General features: G+C 53.3%; 1 protein-coding gene and 1 long non-coding RNA gene across 10 annotated transcripts; one reads left to right on the forward strand and one right to left on the reverse strand.

Annotated features, from left to right (window-relative positions):
- Positions 1-745: 745 nt before the first annotated feature.
- Positions 746-3,745, reverse strand: LOC148221946 (uncharacterized). Its single transcript, XR_015806940.1, has 2 exons — positions 3,534-3,745; positions 746-1,657 (listed from the first exon to the last, which is right to left on the reverse strand). It is a non-coding gene; the product is annotated as an uncharacterized LOC148221946 (long non-coding RNA).
- SH3TC2 (SH3 domain and tetratricopeptide repeats 2) lies at positions 828-23,443 on the forward strand. 9 transcript variants are annotated; one of them, XM_088173493.1, is made up of 18 exons: positions 828-1,189; positions 3,291-3,664; positions 5,201-5,353; positions 6,830-6,934; positions 7,394-7,521; positions 7,904-8,009; positions 8,848-8,991; positions 9,093-9,294; positions 10,115-10,188; positions 11,215-11,410; positions 12,326-12,462; positions 12,871-12,912; positions 13,176-15,201; positions 16,695-16,845; positions 17,308-17,430; positions 17,893-18,043; positions 19,109-19,305; positions 20,380-23,443. In XM_088173493.1, exons 2-18 carry the CDS (start codon positions 3,553-3,555, stop codon positions 20,569-20,571), a joined length of 4,239 nt encoding a protein of 1,412 aa, XP_088029619.1. In that variant the 5' UTR covers positions 828-1,189; positions 3,291-3,552; the 3' UTR covers positions 20,572-23,443. The 9 variants fall into 9 exon arrangements, 8 of the variants coding, with proteins under 8 accessions (XP_088029619.1, XP_088029620.1, XP_088029626.1 ...); XM_088173494.1 differs by lacking the exon at positions 828-1,189 and adding an exon at positions 1,441-1,556; XM_088173500.1 differs by lacking the exons at positions 828-1,189; positions 3,291-3,664 and adding an exon at positions 4,326-4,391 and having other exon boundaries at positions 13,176-14,858; positions 15,021-15,201.
- The last annotated feature ends 1,217 nt before the right edge of the window (positions 23,444-24,660 follow it).

The following is a 24,660-nucleotide window of genomic DNA, read 5'->3' on the forward strand; positions in this document are numbered from 1 at the left end:
TGCACCAGCAGCAGCTTTGGAATGTTTGGTGTTGAGAAAAGTCGGAAAGGGCTTGGAGGTGGAAGAAAATTCCTGAATTATTCTGAATTTTTTACTTTCTTTTTGTTGTTGATAAAGTGGTTTTTTTATTCCCTTTTAAGTTTTACGCCTGCCTTGCTTTTGCTCCTAATTTTATCTCACAACAAAAAATAAGTATATTAAAATTAACAAACCGAAACTATAACATTTATGAATTCATTAGCCAAAAAAAAATCAAACTAAACCAAAACAGGGCCACCAGTGAGAAGAAAGATCTCAAAGCCACGCTGCACTCAGGGGCTGAGTTTGGCTGGGAAAATCTTGAGATTTCCCTGTGTCCTCAGCCATGCATGAACTCCCCTTCTCCAGCGCCCCAGCTGCCAAAAAAAATTTGGGAAAATGCTGTTCCAAGTCTTGGGGATGGAAGCACATGAGGCAGGCTGTCCAGGTGTGCAGTCCTGGATTCCTGGAGGGTGGCAAAGCTGGACGGGCCAGGTGCTTATCCCTGCCGTGTGCCCATCGGCACTGGGTGAGAGCCAAGGCAGAGCTGGAATGAGGAAATGTCCCCGAGGAAATGTCCCCTGTGCTCCTGCCAGTGTCCCTGCCCTCCCCCGCCGGGATTCCAGAGGGAGGGAAGGGAAGCTCTGCTCCATCTCACACCGCACTGGGTGCCCCCACCCATACCATGAACCGAGAGTTTCTTTGGCCTCAAACGAAACCTTTCATCTTTTTCTTTTTTTTTTTTTTTTTTTTTTGTTTGCTTTTTCCTCCAGCGAAGCCGGCTCTGGGCTGACTTCCTTTGCTTTGCTTTCAGCCTCAGTTTGAAATAATAAGCTGAAAAGCCACGAGGCTTCGTTTTTGAACGTGCCAAGGAATGGGCGACTTCAGAAAGAAACAGAAATATCTGGAAAGCTTGATGTTGACTATTCCATTGTTTCCAAGAGGAAAAAATTCCCTGTGATTCCCTCTGCCGCGGACTTTAGCCGGGATGCACAAATACTGCTGGGTCCACAGATCTCTTGTTGTGCGAGCCTGTATTCGCGTTTTGGCAGGGAAGAACAGGGATTCGGAGCTGGAATTCCCGGAGGGAATGCTTCTCCCGGGATTTTGGTGTCGCACGGTGAGGACACAAGGTTCCCCCCAGCTCCAAGAGGCTGCGAGCAGGACACAGGTGAGACCAGGAGAGCCTGGAACCGGGAGAGTTGGAGGCTGGGACGGGCACAGAGTGCCCATGGAAAACCTTCCCTGGAATTGTTTCCAGGCGAAGGAGGCGCCTGGGAATTCCGGTCTCCTGTTTATAACACAGCCCTGGGTAACTCCTTGAGCTCTTCTGGGAAGAGGAGGTTCCCAGGATGATAAGGAGCCCTTGGAAGGAATTCCTTCCCTCGTGTGAGGGAGTGGCAGCGCTGGGCACGAACACGTCCGCAGCCCTGGCAGCTCCATCCCGGCAGTGCAGCGTTCCCTCGGGGCTTGGAGAGGCTGGAATTCCATCAATTCCATGCAGGAATTGGCCGGGAGGGAAGCGGAGCTGGGAGCAGGTCAGTACAGCGCTGTTTGTCCCTTGGCTGTGCCCTTTGTCCCGGCTGAGCAAACACTGGTGGCAGGTGGCTCAGAGATCCAGAGCCTCTGGAATTCCAGGCTGGGAAGAGGAGTTTGGGGTTTTTTTTTAGAGGCTGTGGCAGGGTTGTCACTGGGTTTGGGTCCTTTGGGAACCGACAGGAGAGGTTGGAGCTGGGGTTGGGAAGGGGGATTTGGTGCCAGGACTGGGTTTCAGCCCTTCAGGGTCTGTGACAGCTCTGTCTCCAAGCCGGGGGTGCCTGCAGAGCCACTCTCATCCCATTCCATGCCCTGGGCAGGGAAGCGTGGCCGGCTGGCACTGGGACTGCAAAGGGAGCAGAGCCCCTGGAGAGCTGGCACAGGCAGAGAATTCCCTCTGGAACAGGCTGAGATCCCAGGAAATATTATTTTCCAGGGAGGCCAGGCTGCAGCAGCAGCGTTGAGGGCTCTCCAGGGGACAGCCAGGTTTTTTTGGGAAGCAGAAAGGTAGGAAGTGGAGTGACAGGTTTTCAGCTCGCTGGCCAAAAGGCAAATTCCAGTTCGGGTCAAGCAGGAGGTGACACTTGTGCTTGTACAGGGATGGGCTTGGTTGCTAAGTTGTCAAGGCAGACTCAAAAATAAAAAGACATTTCACAACCTCAAAGGAAGACATTTGTGTTTAAAAAAAATTAAATCCCTATTTTGTTGATTTAAAAAAAAATAAAAAATTTCCCCTGTGTAGAAGAAATTGATGCTAATTGGTGAGCAGGAACTGCTAAAACCAAGAATCTTCTAATGAGAGCAAAAAAGCTTTGTATAAAAACACTGCTCTGCTCGAGCTCTGACCTCCTGGACAGCATGAGAGCAAAGCAGCGACACCTCTTGTGTAAAGATGTGCCCGAATCCATCACAAAATCCCATCTGTGTGTTCTGAGCACAGGCAGGCTGCATTCCCCCTCTGATTCCTGATTCCTGATTCCTTCAGAGCACCCCCAGCTCAGCTGGGGGAATTTTTTAAACTTCCCAGGGTTGGTGAGTGCTCCCCTTCCTGCAGCCCCACAGCTCTGAGTGCAAAGCCCAGCCTGGAGAACGCCCTGACCCCTGGGGCTCAGCAGGAGGATGGAGAGGATGCTCCCTTCTCCAGGCAATCCCAACATTTGGAGATCTGGATGAGGAATTGGATGAGGAATCCCCACTCCTGCAGTCTCCTCTGACTGTGGACGAGCATCTCTCTCTCCCCGCAGAGGTTTTTGGTTTGGTTTCACTTTTGTGTGGAAATTCCCAGCCAGCTCCGTGCAGGTGGGTTCCATCCTGCCATGCCCAGAGCCGGGTACTCCTCAGGGCCACTGCAATTGTGCCAGGCATGGGAATTGTCTGGTGAGAAATTCCCTCTCTGGGTCATGGAATCATAGACACCACCAGGTTTGGGTTTAAAACACTTTAAAATTTACTTCTGTTGATGGGCAGGAACCTTCTACTGCACCAGTGTGCTCAGAGCCTCATCCAACCTGACCCAAATCACTCCCTGGATTAATTATTCCTTACTCTGGAGAAGTTCAAGGCACTGCCATGGCTTGGGATGCAGCCTGGGAGAGCCAGAGATGCTCCTGGAGCAGCCCCAGCACACAAATCCCTGCAGTGGTGGCACTGCCTGGTTGCTGGAGTAAAAATCCATCCCTAAAACCCCTCCCAACCTGTAAGTTCTCTCCCTAAACCTTTCTGGTTTTATCTTGCAGGGGCTGTGTTGCTGTTGCCCGAAGATGCCTTGCAGACCACCCCCAGCACAGTGAGCCAGCCCAGCCATCCCAAATCGTGACCCTGAGGGCTGGGGAAGCTCTGAGGGTGTGAGTGAGGAGGGAATGAGGCTCATCCTCACCCTGGGATGCCCGAGGGATCCTGCACAGCAGCCAACCCATTCCTGCTGGTGTTGGATCTGAGCCCTGGGGGTGCCCACAGTGCCTGGGGCTGCAGGAACTCACCTGGATGTAGGTGGCAGAGATGCCCGTGGTGCTGCCAGCTGCCCCCACGGTGCCAAGGGAAAAGCATCGGGCAGGGAGGAGGTCCAGGATCACAGGCAGCCCCGGATGGAGGATGCTGGATATCCCCACAGGTAAGGGATGTGTCAGGAGCAGCTCTGCCTTTGGAACTGGGGGAGATCAGCTCGGAGGGAGCAGCTGGGAGCTGGGGCAGGCTTGGCAGAGCGAGGAGCAATGCCAGGAATGTGCCATGTGGGATGGGCACTGCCCTCCCCGAGGCGAAGGCAGCCTGGAGAAAAGGAGGCTCAAGGGGAACCTTGTGGCCGTGCACAACTCCCTGACAGGAGGGGACAGCTCCCAGGAAAAAAGGCACAGGATGAGAGAAAATGGTCTCAGGTTGCACCAGGGAGGGTTTGGGTTGGATATTATGAAAACTTTCTCCATGTAAAGGCTTGTCAAGCACAGGCACAGCCCGTCCAGGGCATGGTGGAGTCCCCATTTATAAGACAGATGTGGCACTTAGGGACATGATTCAATGGTGGCCTTGGCAGTATCAGGTCTGTGCCCAGACCCGATGCCCTTAAAGGCCTTTCCAACCCTCCCTGATGCTGTGACTCCAACCCCAGCCCTCCCCTGAGCCCGTGCCCGCCGCCCCCGCCGTGCCAGTGCCCTCTCAAAGGGGACATTGTGCATTGTGGCCGTGCCCAGCCACGGTGCCGGGCGGGCAGCGAGCAGCCCTGCCCCTGCCAGCCCCCTGCCAGCCCCCTGCCAGCCCCCTGCCAGCCCTCTGCTGTGTCACTGCACGCATGGGCTGCTGCCTGGGGACCCCCTGGCACCAGGACCTGGCACTGGGATGCACAGGTAAGGTGCCAGTGGGGCTGCAGGAGCTGTGGCTGGCTCCTTCCATGGGATGGGACCCTTGGGGACACTCTGGCACTGGGCACTGGCCCCTCTGGCTACTTGCCTTTTCTGGGATGGCTCCTGGTGCTCCCTCCTCTAGGATTAGGGTGTGTAAGGAGTGTCCCCTTTGACCAGGGAGGGGACAGGATGAGTCGAGGGTTGGTTTATTCCCATGCTGTTGGTTTTTTGGCCACCCTCCCTGCCCAGGAGCCCCCCAGGAACAGCCCATGGGGTGCTGGCATCCCCCAGGGCACTGTTCCTGTTCCAATGAGCTGGAGGAGGGACGTGGCTCAGGGCCAGCCACTGTGGCCACGTGTCCCCAACAGGGCCAGGACCAGAAGGTGCCCTGAGCAGGCAGCCCTGGAGCCAGGAGTGCAGCCCTGAGTGCTGGGACCTGCACTGGCTGGGGGCTGGAGCTCTTTCCTGCCCACTGTTACAAAAGATTTTGGCACAGAAGAGGTCAGTGAGTCACTGGCACGACTGGGAACAACTCTCCAGCTGCAGTTTCAATTGGTCCCTTGAAAAAAACATCTCCCAGTTCCCTTTCTGAGCCTGGCTCAAATGAAAATAAACACTGAACCCATGAGAGCAACCAGAGCGAGCCCTGGCTCCTTCCTGCCTCTGGGGACCCATGGACAGGCTCTGTCCTGCTGCTGGCACGGGCAGGGACCCACCTGCCACCTCCTGTGACACATCCCCTGGACACCTCTCAGGATGGGAGAATCTTGCCAGGGATCTGGATTCCTCTGCCCACCCTCTGTGTTCCCCAGGTGAGGAGTGTGAGTCCTGCTGGCCCCGCTCCCCCGAGCTCCTGCCCCGCTGGCACCGGGGACAATGGTGGTGGGACACGACCTCGGCACCAGGGACACATCCACAGGGAATGGCACCAGGGAACCATCTCCATCTCCAGGGAATGGCATCAGGTACCCATCCCCACCCCCAGGGAATGGTACCAGGGACCCACCACCAGAGAATGGCACCAGGGAACCATCCCCAGGGAATGGCACCAGGGAACCTTCCCCAGGGAATGGCACCAGGGACACATCCCCAGAGAATGGCATCAGGGAACCATCCCCACCCCCAGGGAATGGCACCAGGGACACATCCCCATCCTCAGAGAATGGCATCAGGGATCCATCTACATCTCCAGGAAATAGCACCAGGGATCCATCCCCCTCCCCATCACCATCCCCATCCCCAGGGAATGGCACCAGGGATCCATCCCCCTCCCCATCACCATCCCCATTCCCAGGGAATGGCACCAGGGATCCATCCCCAGGCCCTGCCAGGACACAGGGACAAGAGGAGGACAGGGAGGAGTGGAGCAATGGCAGGAGCTGGCTCAGATTTTGTTCTGCCTCCGCCTCCTTTCACTTCCCTTCTCCATTTCCCTCATGTGCAAAGGATGGAGCTGCCACAAGAAATGTTAAGGCTTTGTTTGTTAAATGTAGACCCTTTTTTTTTCAAAGCAAAACTTATTCATGACCTGTTTAGCCTGGGGCTGTTCTTTTCTAATTGCTGGCTCTACATATGAATTCTATTTCTCTAAATAAGAATTCTATTTCTCTAAATAAGAATTCTGTTTCTGCATGCAAATACCACTTTATTTGATTGACTTAGCAAATACCAATTTATTTGTGTGACTGGCAAAGCTGGCTCAATAAAAAGAACTGTAGAGCAGAGTTCTGGTGAAAGAAGTGACTTTAAAAAGCTGCTGCACATTCCAGCTCCACATTTCCAGGTACCTGCTCATCTTACAAATCCAATCTGATCACTGATAAAAATTGGGGTTTAATCTGGTTATCCCTCCACAGCCAATGCAGCTGTGGAGGAGCAGGAAGAGTTTTGTGTGCCTCAGCTTTCATTAACGTAATTAGCAGCTCAAGTTGCAGGTCCTGAATCCTTTATGGCAATAGTTGATGATGTGTGGAGCAGGGAGAATGCTGCTTGGATTTTGGATACGCAGCAGAGCAGGCAAGGGAGAAAATCTCATTTTGATTTTCAAATTTTTGAACAAAGAGTTTTACAAGGCCTTTCTTCTCCTGTGCTGGGGAGGCCTCTTCCAAAGAAAAAAAAAAAATAAAAAATCTCTGTTGGGGTTTGACCCTTTTACCAGATCTGCTCATCTGAGGGTCTGGCCAGGAGAAAGGAGGGAAAATCCCCTCATTCCAGAGCCACTCCAGCACTGGGAAAAAAAACAAAATCGAGGGAATGATGGAGTTAGACCCCATCAATCCCATGGGTCTCTCCAACCTTTCAGCAGACTTTGGGGTGGTCCCAGATTCACACATCCCCATGTGCAGGGCTGTGCTCCCAGGAGCTCTCAGCTGCTCCTGGACATCCGAGAGCTCTTCCAGAGCATTTCCCAGCATTTCTCTGCTGTGTCCCCTCCTCTCCAGGGAAGGCTGGGCTGGCAGAGCAGAGCAGCCCCACTCCCGAGGCAGGACACGGCTCCCCTGGCCCCTCTGTGGCCCTGCTGCCTCTCAGGGACACCTTTCCACCAGGTAAGGGTGTGCCCGGGGGAATCTCACAGATTTCCTGCACTGCCTGGGGTCTCTTCTCTGCCTGAAGGATGAGGATGGGCTGGGTTGTGTGGTTTGAGCATCACAGGCTGGAGGCTCTGGTGGCTGGCAGAGGTGCCTCTGGGTGGCAGGGGTGGCTCTGGATGTCTCTGGGTGGCTCTGGGTGGCAGAGGTGGCTCTGGTAGACCGGCAGAGGTGGCTCTGGGTGGCTCTGGGTGGCAGGGGTGGCTCTGGTGGGCTGGCAGGGGCGGCTCTGGGTGACAGGGGTGTCTCTGGGTGGCTCTGGGTTTCAGGGGTCTGGGTGGCAGGGGTGTCTCTGGGTGGCTCTGGGTTGCAGAGGTGGCTCTGGTGGGCTGACAGAGGTGCCTCTGGGTTGCAGGGGTGGCTCTGGGTGTCACAGAGCTCCTCCTCCCCTGTAATTCTCCTCTTTCCCTTCCCAAGAGATCTCGCTCTCGTTCTCTGTCGAGAGCCGCTCCTCGCGGTGCCGCAATTCCCAGCTCCAGGAAGCTGCCAGGAAGAAGCTGTGGGCTCTGGGGAGCGATGACAGAGGTGTCTGTGCCCTGTTCAAGGTAAAAACCCCGTGCCAGGTGCTGGGATGCTGCTGGAATGGTGGGAAGTGTGCTGGGGTACCAAACCCAGCTGAGGAGTTCCTCAGAGGACTCTGGAAAGGTCTGGAATGATGGGGAGGGATGAACTGATGGCAAGTGAGAGGCAAAGCTGAGCCTTGTGCTGTTTTGGGGGATCTGAGCCTAAATATCCAGGAATTCCCAGGGCTGGGATCACCAAATCCGTGTCCCTGCTGGAGGTGACAGCTCTGGACAGGCACAGAGTTCTCAAGCTGGGTTTTATAGGAACAAATCCCAGCTACAGAGAGGATGCCTGGACTGAACTCTCCTTCCCTGCTGGATTTCAAGGACCATCCCTTGATGCTGCTTTGTGTCCCACGTGCAGGAGCTGTCAGCCAGGCTGGTCTGCACGCAGGCACACGAGGATCGCTTCCTCCTCACCTTCAAAACCCTGGAGGAAGTCTGGAAGTTTTCCACGTATCTGACTTTAGGTAACGTTCCCAAGGTCTAAACAGACCTTGTGTGTCTTCTCTTTGCCTGACACTCCAGAACTGTAACGTTCAGTTATTAAATTGCAATTTAGTAAAACTAAAATTGCAATTTACTAAAAACTGCCCTCTTCGTTGGAGGCAAAGCTTTGCAGAATCAAGCTGAAGATAAACCTTTATTGCTTTTTATCAGCCATCTTTGAAAATCAGGTCCCAAAGTCCTGATTAACTAATGGCAGCAGCTCAGTACCTTATGGAGCAAACAGTATCAGATCTGAATTAAAAATGGGTATATCTCCCTGTTCAATCTCTGATAAAGAATGATGTTGAAAAGACAGTATTAATTAAAGTAAGGTACTTTCCTTAAATAGTTCTCCTGTTGTATATGTGTGCATAGTGGAAACAGTTTTGGTTTGTTTTTTCTCCAAAGGCAAATGCAAAGAAATTAGCAAAAACCAAGAAAAAAATCTTTTCAAGTAGGAATACTTATCCCCCTCTATTTTCTATTACTTTTCATATTTAAGCTTTGGAAACACTTTTAGCCTAAAAGAAATCTTAACAATGATGTAGAAACAGGATATCTAATTCAAAGCAGCCACATGGAAGTCTATCTAGTAGTTAGCACATTTAATATACAACTAGTTTTAAATGTGAGAATATGAATTAGAGAACTTTGCAATCCGTTGTTTATGAAATCTCTGCTTGGATCGATGAGGATCAGGAGGATTCCTTTTGGGAAATTTTGGAGACAAAATTAGAAGCTTTTACCTGAGCTTTGGAAATCCCCATGGCCTTTCCTGCTGCCCAGGGAAGGATCCTGATCCCCCTCTTGTTTTCTCAGGGTACGTGGGGTCCTGCCTGGAGCAGCTGCTCTTTGCCCAGGACTTCTGGCTGGACTGTGCCCTGGTGGAGGACACTGAGCTCAGGGTCACCATGGATGAAGAGCACCTGGCCACCATCTACATGGACCTGCTCCTCCAGGAAGGTGTGATGGGAATGCACATGAGGGAATTCCTGGAAATCCTGCAGCAGGGCTGTGCTGGATCACTGATCACTGATCCAATCTCTGACTCTTTATCTCTGCAGGGAATTTTTTCTCCAGGGCAGTGCCTGGTGCCTGGAAGTCAGAGCAGGAGGGAGAGGAGGGTCTGCAGCTCTGCAGGAATGAGCTGATCCACGTGAAGAGTGTGGGACAGGATTCCAGATGGGAAGGGATGTCCCTGCTGACAGGACAGCGAGGGGTGGTGCCCGTGACAGCTCTGCAGCCAATAGCTCAACCCTTTTACCAGTAAGTGGGGAATTAAAGGCCTCAAACCAGGATTCTTTCCTGATCCTGAGACATGACTGGCACCAAAACTGGCTGGGAAACTCCTCTTGCCTCTGGCAAAGGGCCTCACAATTCCATGAGGATATTTCCAGGAGGATCCACACTAGGCATGAAGACTGGAATCAGTGCAGGTGCTGTCAGTGGCACACAGCAGGGACATGCTCCTGCTTCAGATGGGGTTTTTGTAAGATATTGATTTAGGTCATACCTGAGGTTATCTGTCACTGTAGAGGCGGGTGTGACACACAAATACACACACTACATTTCACAAGGCTAATACCTGTTTATTACAACAGCTCACTGCCTTTTATACCCTCTACACAGTTCACACTTTCTTCATTGGTTACAATTAGTCAACATAACAATCATTGATGTAAAACCATCCACGCCTCTGTTTTCCATAAAACTTTTCTAAAAATACTTTCCACAGCTGCAGGTTTCTTCTTCTTCTTCTCTTCTTGGTCTCCAGGCCAACAACCTTGGTCAGAGAATACTTCTTAAAACAAACCTCATTCATTAACCCTCTCTAACCCACAGACCAGCTGTGGGTCCTACTGTAGTTATCTCTGACAGATGAAGAAGTGGCTGAAAAAATTTAGGCAATGCCAATTAAAGTGGGGCTTCACATTGATCACCTGGCTGAACCTTTTGCTTGGAGAAATCTTCCTTAAAGATGGCAAATGTATCCTGCTCTTCCCCTGTGGTGTGACCCCATCCCTGGGGCTGGTCTGGGGTCAGGAGTGCTCACAGAGGAGCAGTGAGGGTCCCTTTTGCCTTGCAGGTGGTTCCTGAAGAATTATGCTGTGAGTTTTGGGGTCTCCCAGGAGATCAGTGGGACGAGCTCTCAGGCCATTGGTGAGTGACCCCTGTGCAAGGTCAACCACACACACAACACAAAATCTGCTTAGATCTGTTCAGATACCACAGAGCTGCACCCAGGAAATACAATTACTGATGATGCCCCTCAGCTGCATGTTACCTGTAATGCTCCTTGTCCAGTTAATATGAGCATATTCCTTATTTTATTAATATCCCAGGAATTATACACTGCCAAACCACCTTCCTGAACTATGACACTCAAAACTGCTCTAGAGAAACTCAAATTATTTTAAATCAAATGTGTGATTTCTATTCCTACCCCTGCCTCCCCCCCAGGTAACTGTATATTTACCTGATTTAGAATTTGGCAACAGTAAAGACTCAGTACATCCCCTTCCTGTCCCAGGGCTGGGCACAGCTCACAACCTGGGTTTGGCCACAAATGACCACAAATCCATTTGTTGTTCTGGGCCTGAGCCCACTGCAGGGGCTCCAAGGGAATGCTTGGGCTCTCTGGAACACAGATCAGAACTTGCAAACCACGTTCTGAGGAGCACAGAGAGCTGCTGGTGACACCTTTCTGCCACTGGGTTTCCCCTGTCCTACTTCAATTTTATATTTCTTTGAATTCTTTCAGGAGGGAGGTTTCAAATCATGAGGTTCACACGAAACCTGTGCCCACCAGCCAGCCCTTTACCCCAGTCCAGTCCAGTTCAGAGCAAGCTGGACACAGGAGCTCCCTGCAGGTGGGACTTTGTCATGTAGGGACATTTGCCCTGTCCAAGATTTCACTCCTGGCAGAGTTGAGATAGGGCAGTGCCTGTGAAAATCCGTTTTTCCAGTCACCCTCCAAGCTGCAGCTCCATTCCTCTTTTATTTTGTATTATAATCCTCTTCTCAAGGAGAAATGGCACAGAGCTGGATCCAAGATCACAATAAATCTTAGGGAGGAGAGAGGCAGCCCTCTCCAGCTGGAATCAGACCTCTCCAGATCTTTCCTGGTGAGGAAGTTTTAGCAGGGATCCCGCTGAAATTCCCTTTTTTTTTGCCTTGGTTTCCCAGTCAAAGGCAGGTGCATCGCCACCAAGGACCACAGAGGAGCAGCGTGGGATGAGCTGAGCTTCTCCAAAGGAGACCCCATAGAAATCATCGGGTTCTTCATCCCTGGACTGCCCTGGTTTGTGGGGAAATCCCTCAGCACCGGCACCATTGGCTTCGTTCCCACCCAGCACGTAAATCCTGAGGCTTCTGAACCTCTGTGAGTTTATTTAAATTAAATTCTGGAGAAAAGAGAAAGGAAGCTCTGAATCCCACCCCAAAGGCTGGGTGAGAGCTTAGGACAGCGATTTTCTTTGCAGGAGCTTCACAGAGGGTGGGTTTGATGGGTGAGCAGAAGCCTTGGCCAGGCTCTGCTGCAGCCCAGACAAAGAAATTGTATTTCACCTGCCCCAGGTGATCTTGGAGAGGAACAGATCCAGCCCTGGGCTGAGCTGGCTTCAGTTTGTCCTACAAATGTCTTCAGTTTGTAGCTCTGAGGGGCTGGGAGCCTGGCAAGGGTGGGGAGAGCATTCCCTGCTGAGGAAACCAAATCCTGCTTTCCTTCCTCCTGGCCCTGGATGTGGAGGCAGACCAGCCACTGGCACAGAGCAGAATTCCAAACCTTCCCAAGGACACAGCAAGACTGTCCAGGGAGGGAGGGGGATAAATCCCACCCTGACTCAGGCAGTTGTCTCTGCTGGTGGCTTCCATTTGATGCCCATCCCAAAAAGCTTCTCCAAGAGTTTGTGTAGCAGGACAAGGTTTTAACCAAGCTCTGCTGGGCTTTCCTCTCTCAGAGTCGCTCAAGGTGAGTTGTAGCACTTTTCTCTGACACTCCAGAAGGGACAGAGCAGATGAGGAGGTATCCTGTGGCTTCTGGACTCCAAAAAAGACCAATAGGTCCTTTTGTCTGGTACCTTTCTGGTCCTTCATGGAGAACCTGGATGGAGAAGGTGTCCAAAATCCTGTGTTCATCTGCAACAGCACTGGTGTGGTGGGAGGAAGAGAAGGGATGGGAAGACATCCCATCCATCTCATTATCCCATCCCATTATCCCATCCCACCCCACCCCACAGGCCAGCTGCAGTGCCAGGGCTTGGGGACACACTGACTCTTTTCTCCTGCCCCACCCCAGGGGAAAGGGTTTCGTGTTTCTGAGCGAAGAGGAGAAGTCCCCAGTCCTGCATGTGCCCTGCAATGGTGACGAGCAGCACTTTGTCACCCTCCTGGGGGAGCTGGCACACACTGACATCACCTCTGTGTACAGGCTGGGTGAGTGTCCCCTCCCCTCATATCCCACTCCCTGCATCCCCAGGGAGACCCAGGCAGTGTCTGGAGAGCCCCAGGATCATGGGAATGCAGAGAATGCAACTTTTGGGGTGGAGGTAGCACCAACCCCATGCTCAGCCTGGTGATGGAGGCTGGTGGTGTCCTCAGGAGGTGACCCTGCCATGCTGGAATTTGTAGGGACCTTCTGTGCTCCCAGGGCAGCTCCTGAGCTGGGATTCACCCTGGCAGATGCTCTCTCCACTGAGCCTGGCTTGTAGGACCAGGTCAGAGTTTCTGGGGGCTCTCAGCTTCTCTGTTCTGCCTGGGTGGCTTTGGGACTTCAGCTGATCTCTGCACATTGACACCGACCAAGGATTTGGGGTTTTGTTTTCTGTTTGTCTCTTTGTACAGCTGGTTTTGAACCCACAGCTGCGTTCCCACAAGTGCCACCAGGTGAGTGTGAGGAGGGGACAGAGGGGGAGGCTTTGGTGAATTCTGAGGGTGAATTTGGACATGAGAAAACATCGAGGAATGGTTTAGATTGGGAGGAACCTTAAAGGTCATCCAGCCCCACCCCTGCCATGGGCAGGGACACCTTCCACTAGCCCAGGTTTCTCCAAACCTTTTCCAACCTGCCCTTGGACACTTCCAGGGATGGAGCAGCCACAGGGAAGAATTTCTTCCCGACCCCACTGTGGTTTCCCTGTCCTTTCCAGAGGCTGCTCCCCATGGCAGTAAGGAAATCCAAGTGCTCCAGTCTTGGGAGGAAATCAATGACTGGGCTACCAGCAGCACCTCGGAGCTGTCCAGCCCAGGCAGTGAAACAGCCCCTGCCACGCTGGAAGATGTTCTCCTGGACAAGCTGGACGATTTGGATTATCCCAAATTCTTCATCGACCTCAACGCTGGCCACATGGATGATGCTGATGTCTTTGACCCCATGCTGACCTTCCTCAACCAAGACAGTTTCGTGCCCAGTTTTCAAAGTTTTTATGATCTCAGCTTTTCCTTTCTCCACTCCACTTTTTATGGTTTCTCTGATGAGGATGAGCTGGTCCTGTACCTTGAGACTTCCCGCAACTGGGCCAAGAGGACTCGTTCAGTTTGGGCCCACGTCAGGCTCTGTTTCCTCTTGGGTAAACTCTGCATCAAAAAGGTGAAGCTCTCCCAGGCTCGGGTGTACTTTGAGGAAGCCATGAGTGTCCTGGACAGGGGTTTTGGGGACCTGCCCCTGCTGGCAGCCCTGCACGTGAGCCTCGCCTCCATCTACCTGAAGCAGAACATGAAGCACAAATTCTCCTCCCTGCTGGGGAAGACAGTGACCTTGCTCGTGTGCCTGCCTGGCCGCTCCTTCAGCTGGGAGAACGAGCTGGAGCTGCTGATGTACATCCTGAGGGAATCCATCGCTGCGGGCAATGCCCCGCTGGAGGCCCGGGTCTGCTTCCTCATTGTCCAACTCTTTCTGCAGCTGGGCAGAATCGAGGAGGTGCTGCCCTTTTTGGAGCATCTCCAATGTCTCAGCATCACCTGGCTGGGCTCAGGCACCCGTTCTGGGCCCCTGGATGCCGCCGCCACCTTGGGCTACCTCTATGACAAGAAGTGCCTGCCCAACCTCGCGCTGGCCTCTGTCAGGTCCTTTGTTCCCGGCAGCACCAAGGGGACACCCACCCCCATCTGGAGAGCTGGCTTCATCCTCCAAAACGCTTCCAAGCTCCTGGGGAAGCAGCTGCACAGGAGCAGCATCCCGGCAGTGGCTTGTTTGTACCTGAAGCAAGCACTGCAGTTCTGCTGCGACAGCAGGGCCGTGCCCATGCAGCGGACTCTGTGTGCTGTCCTGTCCAGGATGTTCCTGCAGCACGGGCTGCTGCATGGGGCTGTTTGTTACGCAGCCAGGGCTGCAGCTCTGGGCAGGCTGCTGGGGGAGGAGGAGGCTTTTGAGTCCTCGCTGTCCTTGGGGTGGCTGCATTTGCTGCAGCAGCAGCCGGGCCTGGCCAGGGCCATCCTGCAGAGCATGGCCAGCAAAACCCAGGGTGGGGCCGTGCACAATCTCCTAGCCATGGCCCTCAGCGGTGAGGGGAGGATTCAGGAGGCCGCAGAGAACTTCCTGAGGGCCCTGCACAAGGCCAAGGAGATGGGGAGCAGGAGGAACCAGGCGGTGGCCCTGGCGAACCTGGGCCAGCTGAGCCTGTCGTGTGGGGCCACCCAGCTGGCCGAGCTCTACCTGCTGTGGGCAGTGAGGCTCTTTGCTGAGCTCCAGGGACACCAAGAGCTGGACATGGAGCTGGCACAGGTGCTGCTGTGGCTGGCACAGGCCATGGTGGACAGGCAGAGGATGGAAGATGCCAAACTCTGCTATGAGCTGGCGCTGGGGTTTGGCCTGAAGTGGCAGAACCTGAGGAGTGAGTGGAGAGGGCAGCAGGGCAGTGTTCCACCCTGCCAGCTGTCCCCTGACCTGTCCTTGTCCCTTTCCCCGTGCCAGCTGTCCCCTGACCTGTCCTTGTCCCTTTCCCCGTACCAGCTATTCCCTGACCTGTCCTTGTCCCTTTCCCTGTGCCACACAGGTCAGCTGCACGTCACGGAGCGCCTGTGCCATTTCTACAGCAGAGTGTGCCCCGACCTGCAGGCCTGCATCACCTACCACGAGCACTGGGCATCCTTGGCACGGCAGCTGCAGGACAGGGAGCTGGAGGGCAATGCCAGGCAGGCCCTCAGCCAGCTCTACCAGGCTTTGGGCACACCTGAGTGAGTGCCTGGGGCTGCTGGATGCTGCCAGAGTGCAGTGGCTTGAGCAGGGTGGGAAGGGGTGTGGTGGCTCCTTTACTGCTCTGAGATTTATGAGCTGGCCCAGAAGCTCAATGTCAACCAGAGCTGGGCTAACGTTGTCCCAGACACAGCTGGAGTCTGGCCAAACACAGTTTTCCAGGACACATCCAGCCTTCAGCAGAGTACAGGGAATTCATTGCTTCCTTTGGAAGCTCATCCCAATGATTAATCACCACTCCCCAGTAAGAACAGGCTCCTTATCTGCTCTCGGAGTAACTTTGGTTCCAGCCTCAGGCTGCCAAGGCTGCCCTTCCTCTATCTGCTGTGATATTGTCCCCAGGGGGGGACTTTGGACCCACAGGAGCTGCTTAAAACCTGGTATTAGCTCACCTTTAATCTCCTGCCTGACACCTGAGTGGGACTGGAGGAGAGGAGAGGGGAGGGGAAGGGAGGAGAGGAGAGGAGAGGAGAGGAGAGGAGAGGAGAGGAGAGGAGAGGAGAGGAGAGGAGAGGAGAGGAGAGGAGAGGAGAGGAGAGGAGAGGAGAGGAGAGGAGAGGAGAGGAGAGGAGAGGAGAGGAGAGGAGAGGAGAGGAGAGGAGAGGAGAGGAGAGGAGAGGGCTGGGACAGGTCACAGACCTTGAAGGCAATCAGGACAAAGATGTGCAGAGCCAGTTGCCACTGCCAGAAGGACAAATGGGCAGGGCTGTCCCCAGCTGGGTGTTCACCTCCCCAGCCAGGTCACGGTGAATGCAGGGGGAAGGTATTTAGGGAGCAGATGCCTGTCATGTGAACGGTGCTATTTAGGATCACAAAGTGCTATTTAGGGGCTATTTAGGATCACAAAGCACCCCATTCCCTGGGCTTCCAGGACAGCTGGAGCCTGGCTGCCAGCAGGAGAGACACCAAGCAAACAAACTGCCCTGGACACTGCTGGCTCTCCCTTCCCCACAGCTCATCCCACTGCCTGTCCCTGTGTCCTCCAGTGACCAGGGGCTGGAAAAGGGGCTTGGGCATGTAGCCAGAGATCTCTCCATGGCTGCACAAGGGACAAACACCAAAGGTGTGGCTTTGGGTGCCAGGTGCTGTCTGGGATATGTAAGTACAAGCAGTCCCTGCCTGTGCTCCCATGTGGAGCTGGGAGTGACTTTGGGACTCGGCTCAGGGAGGCAAATTGGGTTTGTGGGTGACCTGGATGAGCCCCTCCTTATCACACAGGGGTGAGGAGCAGCCTGAGTGGGACCACTGGTGTCCTGAATTGTCCTAAGGTGGCCAAATGACCATTAAATCCTGAGCATTAAAAGCATGGAGACTTCCATGATCCCACCAGGACACTGCTCAGAACTGACAATGTCCTTTTGTCCCCAAACTTTGGTAACAACAGGAGGAGAGGGCAGGGGGTCAGTGCCATGGGGACAGCTGAGAGTGTCCTGTGACTCCTCTGAAGTGACTTTTTTGCCTGCTTCCATCCCAGGGCTTTGAGACAATCCCTGGACTGCACCAAGCAGTGCCTGAGGATCTTCATCGACCTCGAGGAGGCTGCGAGGGCAGCAGAGGCCTGGCTGCAGGCAGGAAAACTCTATTATCTTCTACAGGAGGATGAGCTGGTGGAAATGTACTTCCAGGTATGGAGGAGGTGGCTGGAGATGTCCCATGCATTCCCATCACAGACTTTTGGGGCTGGAAAACCTGGAAGGGAAAGTTCTGAGCACTTCCAGCACTCCTGCTGGAAGGAGGAGCTCTTGCCTTACCCTCAGGTTCTGAATTTCCTCTCTTTCTCTCCATCCACGGAGTTTAGAGGATTTTGGGGTGAAAAGAAATTAATTCATTGAGTCAGAAAGTGAGGTAGGAGTGCCAAAGGAAGCTGGAGGTGCCAAGTGACCAGTTCCTATTGAAATATCCATAAATAAGGGATAAGTGCCAGGGAAGTCCTTGGAGCTGAAGACTTCTGGCATCTCTCCACCTCCAGCATTATTTTATCAGCTGAGCTGCAAAGTGGAAGAGCAGCTCCTGAAATCTGGGGTTCATTTAATCTCACCAATGTCTCTGCCTTTCCAAATGTCACTCCAGCTCCTTTTTCCTTCCAGGCAGGTATCCAGACTGCCCTGAAAGGGGACAACTTCTCCTTGGCCATGGACCTTTATGAGAAAGCAGGGGACACCTTCTTTAATGGCAGCCGGGACAGGGCCAGAGCTGTGGAGTTTTACAGGGTATGGAACCCTCTGAGCATCTCTGTCCCTGTGTCCCCACAGGGTGGTGGCTGAGGGGGCTTTTCCCCAGGGAAGACCAAAAGGATGGAGGGTGGAGAGGGATGGGGTGATCCTGAGAGTGCCAGAGTGGGAGGCCTGGAGCACAGCTTTGCAAAAAACCCCAGAGATCATTTGGGATTGGGAATTACTCCTTCCATGACAAATCCTGGTGGTGTTAAGTGTGAGATGGTCACTCCTGGGTGCACCCAGTCAGAGTTCCAGGCACCCAAGGAGGGGCAGAGATGTGAGGCTCAGGCTTTGAGAGCCATGCTTTGGGATTTAAAACTCACTTTCAAGGGAAAGAAGAGACTAAAACCTAAACCTGCAGTGCCCATCCCCTGCCTTTGTCCTGTTGCTCTGTCACCCCTCTCAGGCAGTGCTGATCCCTCCAGGAGCCCTGGACTCACCATTCTCTCTCCTTAGGGAGGTGCTGTGCCCTTGGCCAGGAAACTCAAGGCCACCCAGACAGAGCTGAGGCTCTTCAACAAACTGGCCGAGCTGCAGATCAGCCTGCAGGGCTACGAGAAGGCTCTGGAGTTTGCCACGCTGGCAGCCAGGCTCAGCCTCAGGGTTGGTGAGTGATTTACACCCAAAACTTACTGGGAGTTACTGGTCAGTGGGTGATTTTCAACCACAGGGCATTGGGAGCCACTGAATCTTGTGGGTGAGATCAATATCCATGTGAAAAGGGGATCTCCTGCTTTGCTAACTCTGCTGGATCTCTTCTTACCCAAAGTCAGGACATCTTTTTAAGGCCACTTCCCTTTTTTTCAGCAGAGGGGTTTCGTTACCCCAGAGCACAGGAAGTCTGGTGGAAGCTGAAGACTGAGCAGTTCCTCTCTGCCCTGCTTCTGCTAAAATCCTCACCCCTTCCCCTTACAGAAATAGTTTGGGTGGGCAAAACGCCAGCTGAAATTTCTGGGATGGGACCAGTCTTGTACCAGCCCCTTCCAGCACCCAAAAATTCCCCTGGCTGAGTGATACTGCTGGGCCAATCTGTCCAGCTGTGGCATCAACAGCCCTGCCCATGGCTCTGGTTTCTCTTGGAGGTATCCATGCCCCCAAGCTGCTGAGAAAATGCATCCCAAGTGGCTCAGCAGGGTTGGGGGCGGATTGAGCTGGATCAGCAACATTTCCAGGAGATCCATTGTAGGAGCTGGTTGATTCCACCTCTCTCTTTTCCAGAACATCCATTGTAGGACCTGGTTCATTCTACACAACCTTCTCTAGATCCATGGCAGGACCTGGTTGATTCCACCTCTCCATTTTCCATGGGATCAGCTGCTGGATCTGGTTGATTCCACCTTTTCCTCTCTTTTCCAGGGGATCAGCTGCAGGATCTGGCTGATTCCACCCCTCTCTTTTCCAGGAGATCCATGGCAGGACCTGGTTGATTCCACACACTTTTCCAGATGCATTTTAGGACCTGACTGATTCCACACAGCCTTTTCCAGATCCACGGCAGGAGCTGATTGATTCCACCCCTCTATTTTCCATGGGATCAGCTGCTGGATCTGGTTGATTCCACCCCTCTCTTTTCCAGGAGATCTATGACAGGACCTGCTTGATTCCACTCATCTATTTTCCAGGAGATCCATGACAGGATCTGATTGATTCCACCTTTTCCTCTCTTTCCCAGGGGACCAGCTGCAGGAGCTGGTTGCCTTCCACCGCCTGGCCACAGCCTATGACCTGCTGCACATGTATGAGATGGCTGAGGATTGCTACCTGAAGACTCTGGCCCTGCGTCCCCCCGTGCTGCAGAGCTCAGCAGAGGCCCTGTATTACTGCAAGCTCTACTGGCACCTGGGCAACCTCACCCTGCACAAGCTCAAGGTGAGAAGGAGCCTTCCCACTTGGAGCTGCTTGGAGGGAGAGCTGAGGGTGGAGGTCACATCTGGTTTTGAAGGGGGGAAGGTAATTGGGTGTCTTGGTTTGAAAGACAGGTGTCTGCCAAGAAAGGCAGGAGCCTCTTTTTAAAATGGAGAATGTAAACCCCTTCTCTCTAAATTATAATAAGCTTGAAATTAAGGGGCACTCAGGTAAAGATATGGGAATAGGAATAACAGGAACATTAAAATAGCAATGCAGTATTGCAGAGAACAAACCCAGAGCAGGGGCAGAGTGAGAATCCAAGGTGCCCCTGTCAGTCAGTCAGGGTTGGTGCAGTCCCATTCCATGGTGGCTGCATCCTCCTGCAGTGACAGATGTGGTTCTGCTGGAGCAGGGCTCCTGCACAAGGTGCAGTTTTCCTCCAAAGCTGCAGGGATGATGTGCAAGGCTCTGGTTTTCCTCTGGGATCCAGTGGGAAAAGGCTGCTCTGCTGTTCCAAATCTCCCCTTTGATCTGGGTAGGAAATGCTCGGCTCCTGCCCTGGCTGGAGCATCTCCCAATGGGATGATGGAATTTGATCAGCCCTGCCCTGGGACTGCATGGCCATGGACAGGAGAGATCTCCTGGAGGGAGGATGGGCTGTGGGGAAGATAAAAAAAGATAACCTGGATTTTAACAGATGGCCCATGAACAGAAGATATCTCCCCTGGAGATAAGGATGGGAAAGATAAAGAACACTGCAACAGCTGGGTGAACAGCTGGAACATGAACAGCAGAGATCCCCACAGAGATCAGGATCACTGCCACAGCTGGGTGAACAGCTGGAACATGAACAGCAGAGATCCCCACAGAGATCAGGATCACTGCTCCAGCTGCTTTAACAGATTTCATACTTTTGGTCATGTCCTGTATTGCAACCTAAGAAACTGGCAAAGAAGTGCTGGCACTTAGCACCATTCCAGTGAAATTGGGTGTCCCTGGGTCCTGCCTGGAACCTCCAGGCTCTGCCCCAGCTCCCTCCTGCCCCATGAGTTCCAGTGAAGCCCTTTCCTAACTCTGCCCCTGTTTTCTGCTCAGGATGAACAGGATGCATCCTCCTACTTCCTGCTGGCCCTCGCTGCAGCCACTGAGCTGGGAGACCAGGAGCTGCAAGCCCTGCTCCGTGCCAAGCTGGGTGCCATCCCCAGAGCCCCAGGGGGACCTGAGGGCACGCCAGGCTGTGCCACGGACCGGCCACGGTGGCTGAGCGAAGGTGGCCACGTGGTGTGACCCGTGTGCCACCCTGGGAGCCATCTGTGCCAGGTCTGTGTGCTCTCCAGAACCGGTCCAGGAGACAGAAGAGTCCTGCAGCACATCCTGGAAGGGTTTGGGCTTCTCACCCCAAGCATTTGGGACCCTGCCCTCGTTTTTCAGGAATTTTCAGTGTGTGCCCCACAGGGGAGGTGGCACAGCCAGGGCAGGATGCTGGAGCTGGTGGTGCAGCAGGATTGAGTTCCTGAGTGGATTCAGAAGTTCCCTGCCCAGGATGGGGATGGTGACAGCTGCCATGTGCCTGTCCCCACACCTTGGAGCAGCTCAACCCGACCCAAACGTGTTTGAAACAACAACTCTTTTATTTATGCCTGGTTTTAATCCTCATCTGCCCCATGAGGTTTGTGATGACATCTCTGCCACCCCCCTCTCCTGTAAAAAGCACCGCCAAAGCTTTTGGCAGTGAAGAGACGGAATTAGGGAAGTGAGGAGGAATAAAGGGACTGGTGCAGCCTTATCTGGGGGCAGAAAAAAAACTCAGGGGGAGGCAGAGCCCCAGCCCTGCCATCCAACCTCTGGATCTAGAGCAGGAGCACAGGAAAAGAGCACCGGAATGGGGAGGTGCTGTATCCCCATCCCTGGAGGTGTCTAAAGGTAGATGGGACATTTGGGGACACGATTTAATGGTCGGGCTCGATGATCTTAGAGACGTTTTCCTACACGAGTGGTTCTCCCGGGCACAGAGCAGGAATGTGCAGCTCTGAGATGGCCACCAGAGAGCAATAAATGCTCATTTTTGCAGCGAGAGCGGCTTCCCTGCAAACCCCGGGCTGGGCTCTCACTCCGGGATGGAGCACAGAGAAAAAGGAGCGATTTTCCCAGCTGATCTCTTTGCTTTGGCAACCAGTGGCCATCTGGGGCTTCACAGCCAGACCTTGCTCGCAGTTCTCTGCCCGTGCTGCCCTGCCTGGGGTTGTTAAATGCAGAATATTTATTTCCTCCCTGCTCTCTGCAAACGCCGAGTTCAGCTTCCTCTTCCAATCCCTTCGAGGCGTTTGTCACCGGGGCAATGATTATTTACTGCTTGTTTACCGAGCAGCCTCCGACCCCAGCCCAGAGGAGGGAAATCTTCATTGTGGATGAAATCCAGCGAGCTCAGGGCTCCCCAAAATCTTCCTGCCCCACCCCACTGAGCTTAGTGAAGGTGGTTGGTGCTCACCACGCCAGGGCAGGATATTTTCTGCAGTTTTTCTTTCGGTCTAGATGGTTTTTAAGGACAATTCCAGCCCCTCGACATTCTCTGGATCTTTTCACACCAGGGGGAAAAGCATATCTTTGTGCCAGGAGGGAGATGGACAATTAGAAGTCAGGTTGTGGGGAGGAGCTGGGATGGCTCTGGTTTAAACACAAAAGCTCAGTGTCTGAGCTGGCCTAACTCAGCCCAGCTCCAGGAGTCAGAGATGTTCTGATTTGCAAGACTCTGGAGCTGCTTGGAAACCAAATGTGTCCTCCTTAAATCACAGAAAAACGAATTCTGTGGTGCCTGTGGGGGGAAAAAACTCTTCCTCCTTGGGAGCATCCTATAAAAGATCATTTTCCCTCTTCCTCATCTGCCTGCCCGCTCCCACATGCTGGGATGAGAACTCAGGGTGGCCGGGGCTAATTAAAATTCATAATACAGTGAAATTTAAAGCTGTTGTTCGTGTGTACCAAGGTGCCCAAGGAGACATGAGGATATTCCATCCCTCCAGTTCTATGGACAGAGAAATTTAGGGACTTTGTGCCAGAGAAGGTCAGTGGGTGGTGGCTCAGCTCCTGTAGCTCCTGTCGTCCTCCACCGTGTCCAGGATGGGATGTTGTCCCTCATTCCTGGGGAATTCTTTGGGACACAGCACCTTGGGGGTGCTGAGGGGTGCAGAGCCTGGCCAGGGCTGTGCTGCTGCTCCAGGAGAAGGCTCCAGGAGGAGAAGGAAGGAATGTGGGAACACAGGAATGATCCTGCAGAAAGCATCGACCACCAGCCAGAGGCAAAAATAGGGGAAAGGGAAGGGATGGATCAAATCTCCTGTGACACCAGGAGTGCCCTGGCTTGTGACTCCTTCCTGAGCCACGTGTGACCGCCTGTTCTGTGCCCAGGCCAGGAGTTTTCCTTCCTCCCTGCAGCCACACAGGCTGGAAATAAATAGGCCTGGTGGGAGCCACGTGCAGCAGCATGTGCTGCTCAGAGCAGCACCTTCCTTCCCAGAGCTGCAGGAACACCCCCTGTTGGGTTTGGGGGCTCCAGTCCTTCCCCAGTTTGACCTTGCAGGCACCAGCACTCCCAGTGCTGATGTAACTCCAGCGCTGGGACTGTGACCCTGTGTTTGTTTGATGCCTCAGGGGAGCATTTAAGGCCTGGAATAACGAGGGGCTGGATTTCTCTCACATATGTTCATTCTTGGACAGTGGAAATACCACGACAGGAATAATTCTTGCATCATCTGAGCTCTGCTGTGAGCCTCCCGTGGAATCAGGAGAAAGGAAATGCTGATAAATGGAAATACAGAGAGCTGGATTTATTTGGATTTTCATGGAAATGACTCTTTTCTGCAGAAATGCAGCACCCAACAATAACAGTTGTTATCAGCAGACATTTTTTTCATCGTTCCTTCATGGTGCAAACTGGGCTGGATGAGAGAGACCTGATGTGGAGGAGCAGAGAGGCTGAGGCAAAGATAAACCTGGAGCTCAGCTTATCTCAGAGGTGGCTGCTCCTCTCTGGGCTGCATCTCCTGGTGTTGCCTGGATGGGTAATGAGGAGTTGGTAAACACCAGCTGTTCTGCAAAGCAGAGCTGGGGGGAGTGTGTAAACTGGGTAATTTAGATTAAAAATCATTTATTTGCACAGCAACCTGCTTGTTCAGTGATAATTGGGCTCATGAATATGTATGGGAGGAGGAGGAGCAGGGGCTGAGGCTGAGCCAGGAGTCACCAACTGTAGCTGCAGGGGCTTAAATAAATTCTCCATCTCTGCACTGGGGTTTGTTGGGATGGAAACACCTGGAACAGGTGTGGAATTCCTGCAGGGCTGCTGGCCCTGCCCTGAGAGCTCACCTTGTCCTGGGAGAAGGGAGAAGAGGCAGAGGAGCAGCAGGGAAGTGACTCTGGATGGGGAATAATGAGCTAAAAATAATTCCCAGTAGGGATCTGAACCTTCTTGTGCTGAGGTGGCATCGGGAATGGGGGCAGTCCTGGAGCTGTCACCTCTGCTGTCACCTGAGTGTCCCTGGCACAGGGCAAACATCTCAGTGGGCATGGAGAGGGCAGGCAGAGTGAACTGCTGAAGATGGGGCAGAAAACACAAACCCTTCCAAGCACCCAGCTGCTGAAACCCCACGTGCCAGTGCCAGGGACATGTGGAAGGACAGCTGGGTGCCAGGGGGTGGGTGGCATCTCCCTGTCCCTGTCTTGTCCTCGATTAGAAGGTGCCAGGGGGTGCCAGTGAAGATGCCCAGAGCTCCCCAGCTCCCGTGGGCTGTGCCAGCAGTGACAGCTCCTCACTGAGGGAAACGGGCAGGAAAGAGGCAGGGAAAGGCAGGAAAATTGGGAGGAAAGAATCAGGGAAACTGGGAGGAAACAGGTGGGAAAGAGGCAGGAAAACTGGGAGAAAACAGGCAGGGAAATAAGCAGGAAAACTGGGAGAAGAGAGGCAGGAAACTCGTAGGAAACAGGCAGGAAAGAGGCAGGAAAACCTGGAGGAAACAGGTGGGAAGCAGGCAGGAAAACTGGGAAAAGAGAGGCAAGAAACTGGTAGGAAACAGGCAGGGAAACAGGCAGGAAAACTGGGAGGAAACTAGTGGGAAACAGGCAGGAAAACTGGGAGAAGAAAGGCAGGAAAGAGGCAGGAAAACTGTGAGGGAAAACTGGGAAGAAACAGAGAAACAGGCAGGAAAGAAGTGGAAAAGCTGGGAGAAAAGAGGCAGGAAAACTGGGAGGAAACGGGCAGGAAAACTGGGAGGAAACAGGCAGGAAAGAAGCAGAAAAACTGGTAGAAAAGAGGCAGGAAAATGGCAGGAAAGAGGCAGGAAACTGGGAGGAAAACAGGCAGGAAACTGGGAGGAAACAGGC

This window comes from Sturnus vulgaris, chromosome 15 (assembly GCF_052056855.1).
Source record: "Sturnus vulgaris isolate bStuVul1 chromosome 15, bStuVul1.hap1, whole genome shotgun sequence".
Lineage (NCBI taxonomy): Eukaryota > Metazoa > Chordata > Aves > Passeriformes > Sturnidae > Sturnus > Sturnus vulgaris.

Excerpts from the sequence above, each read along its gene's own strand:
- SH3TC2 (XM_088173492.1), top strand. The coding sequence starts at position 5,062 with ATGGACAGGCTCTGTCCTGCTGCTGGCACGGGCAGGGACCCACCTGCC. Across the intron at positions 11,411-12,325 it reads CCTGAGGCTTCTGAACCTCT|GGGAAAGGGTTTCGTGTTTC; the intron begins GTGAGTTTATTT and ends GCCCCACCCCAG. Across the intron at positions 17,431-17,892 it reads GAGCTGTGGAGTTTTACAGG|GGAGGTGCTGTGCCCTTGGC; the intron begins GTATGGAACCCT and ends CTCTCTCCTTAG.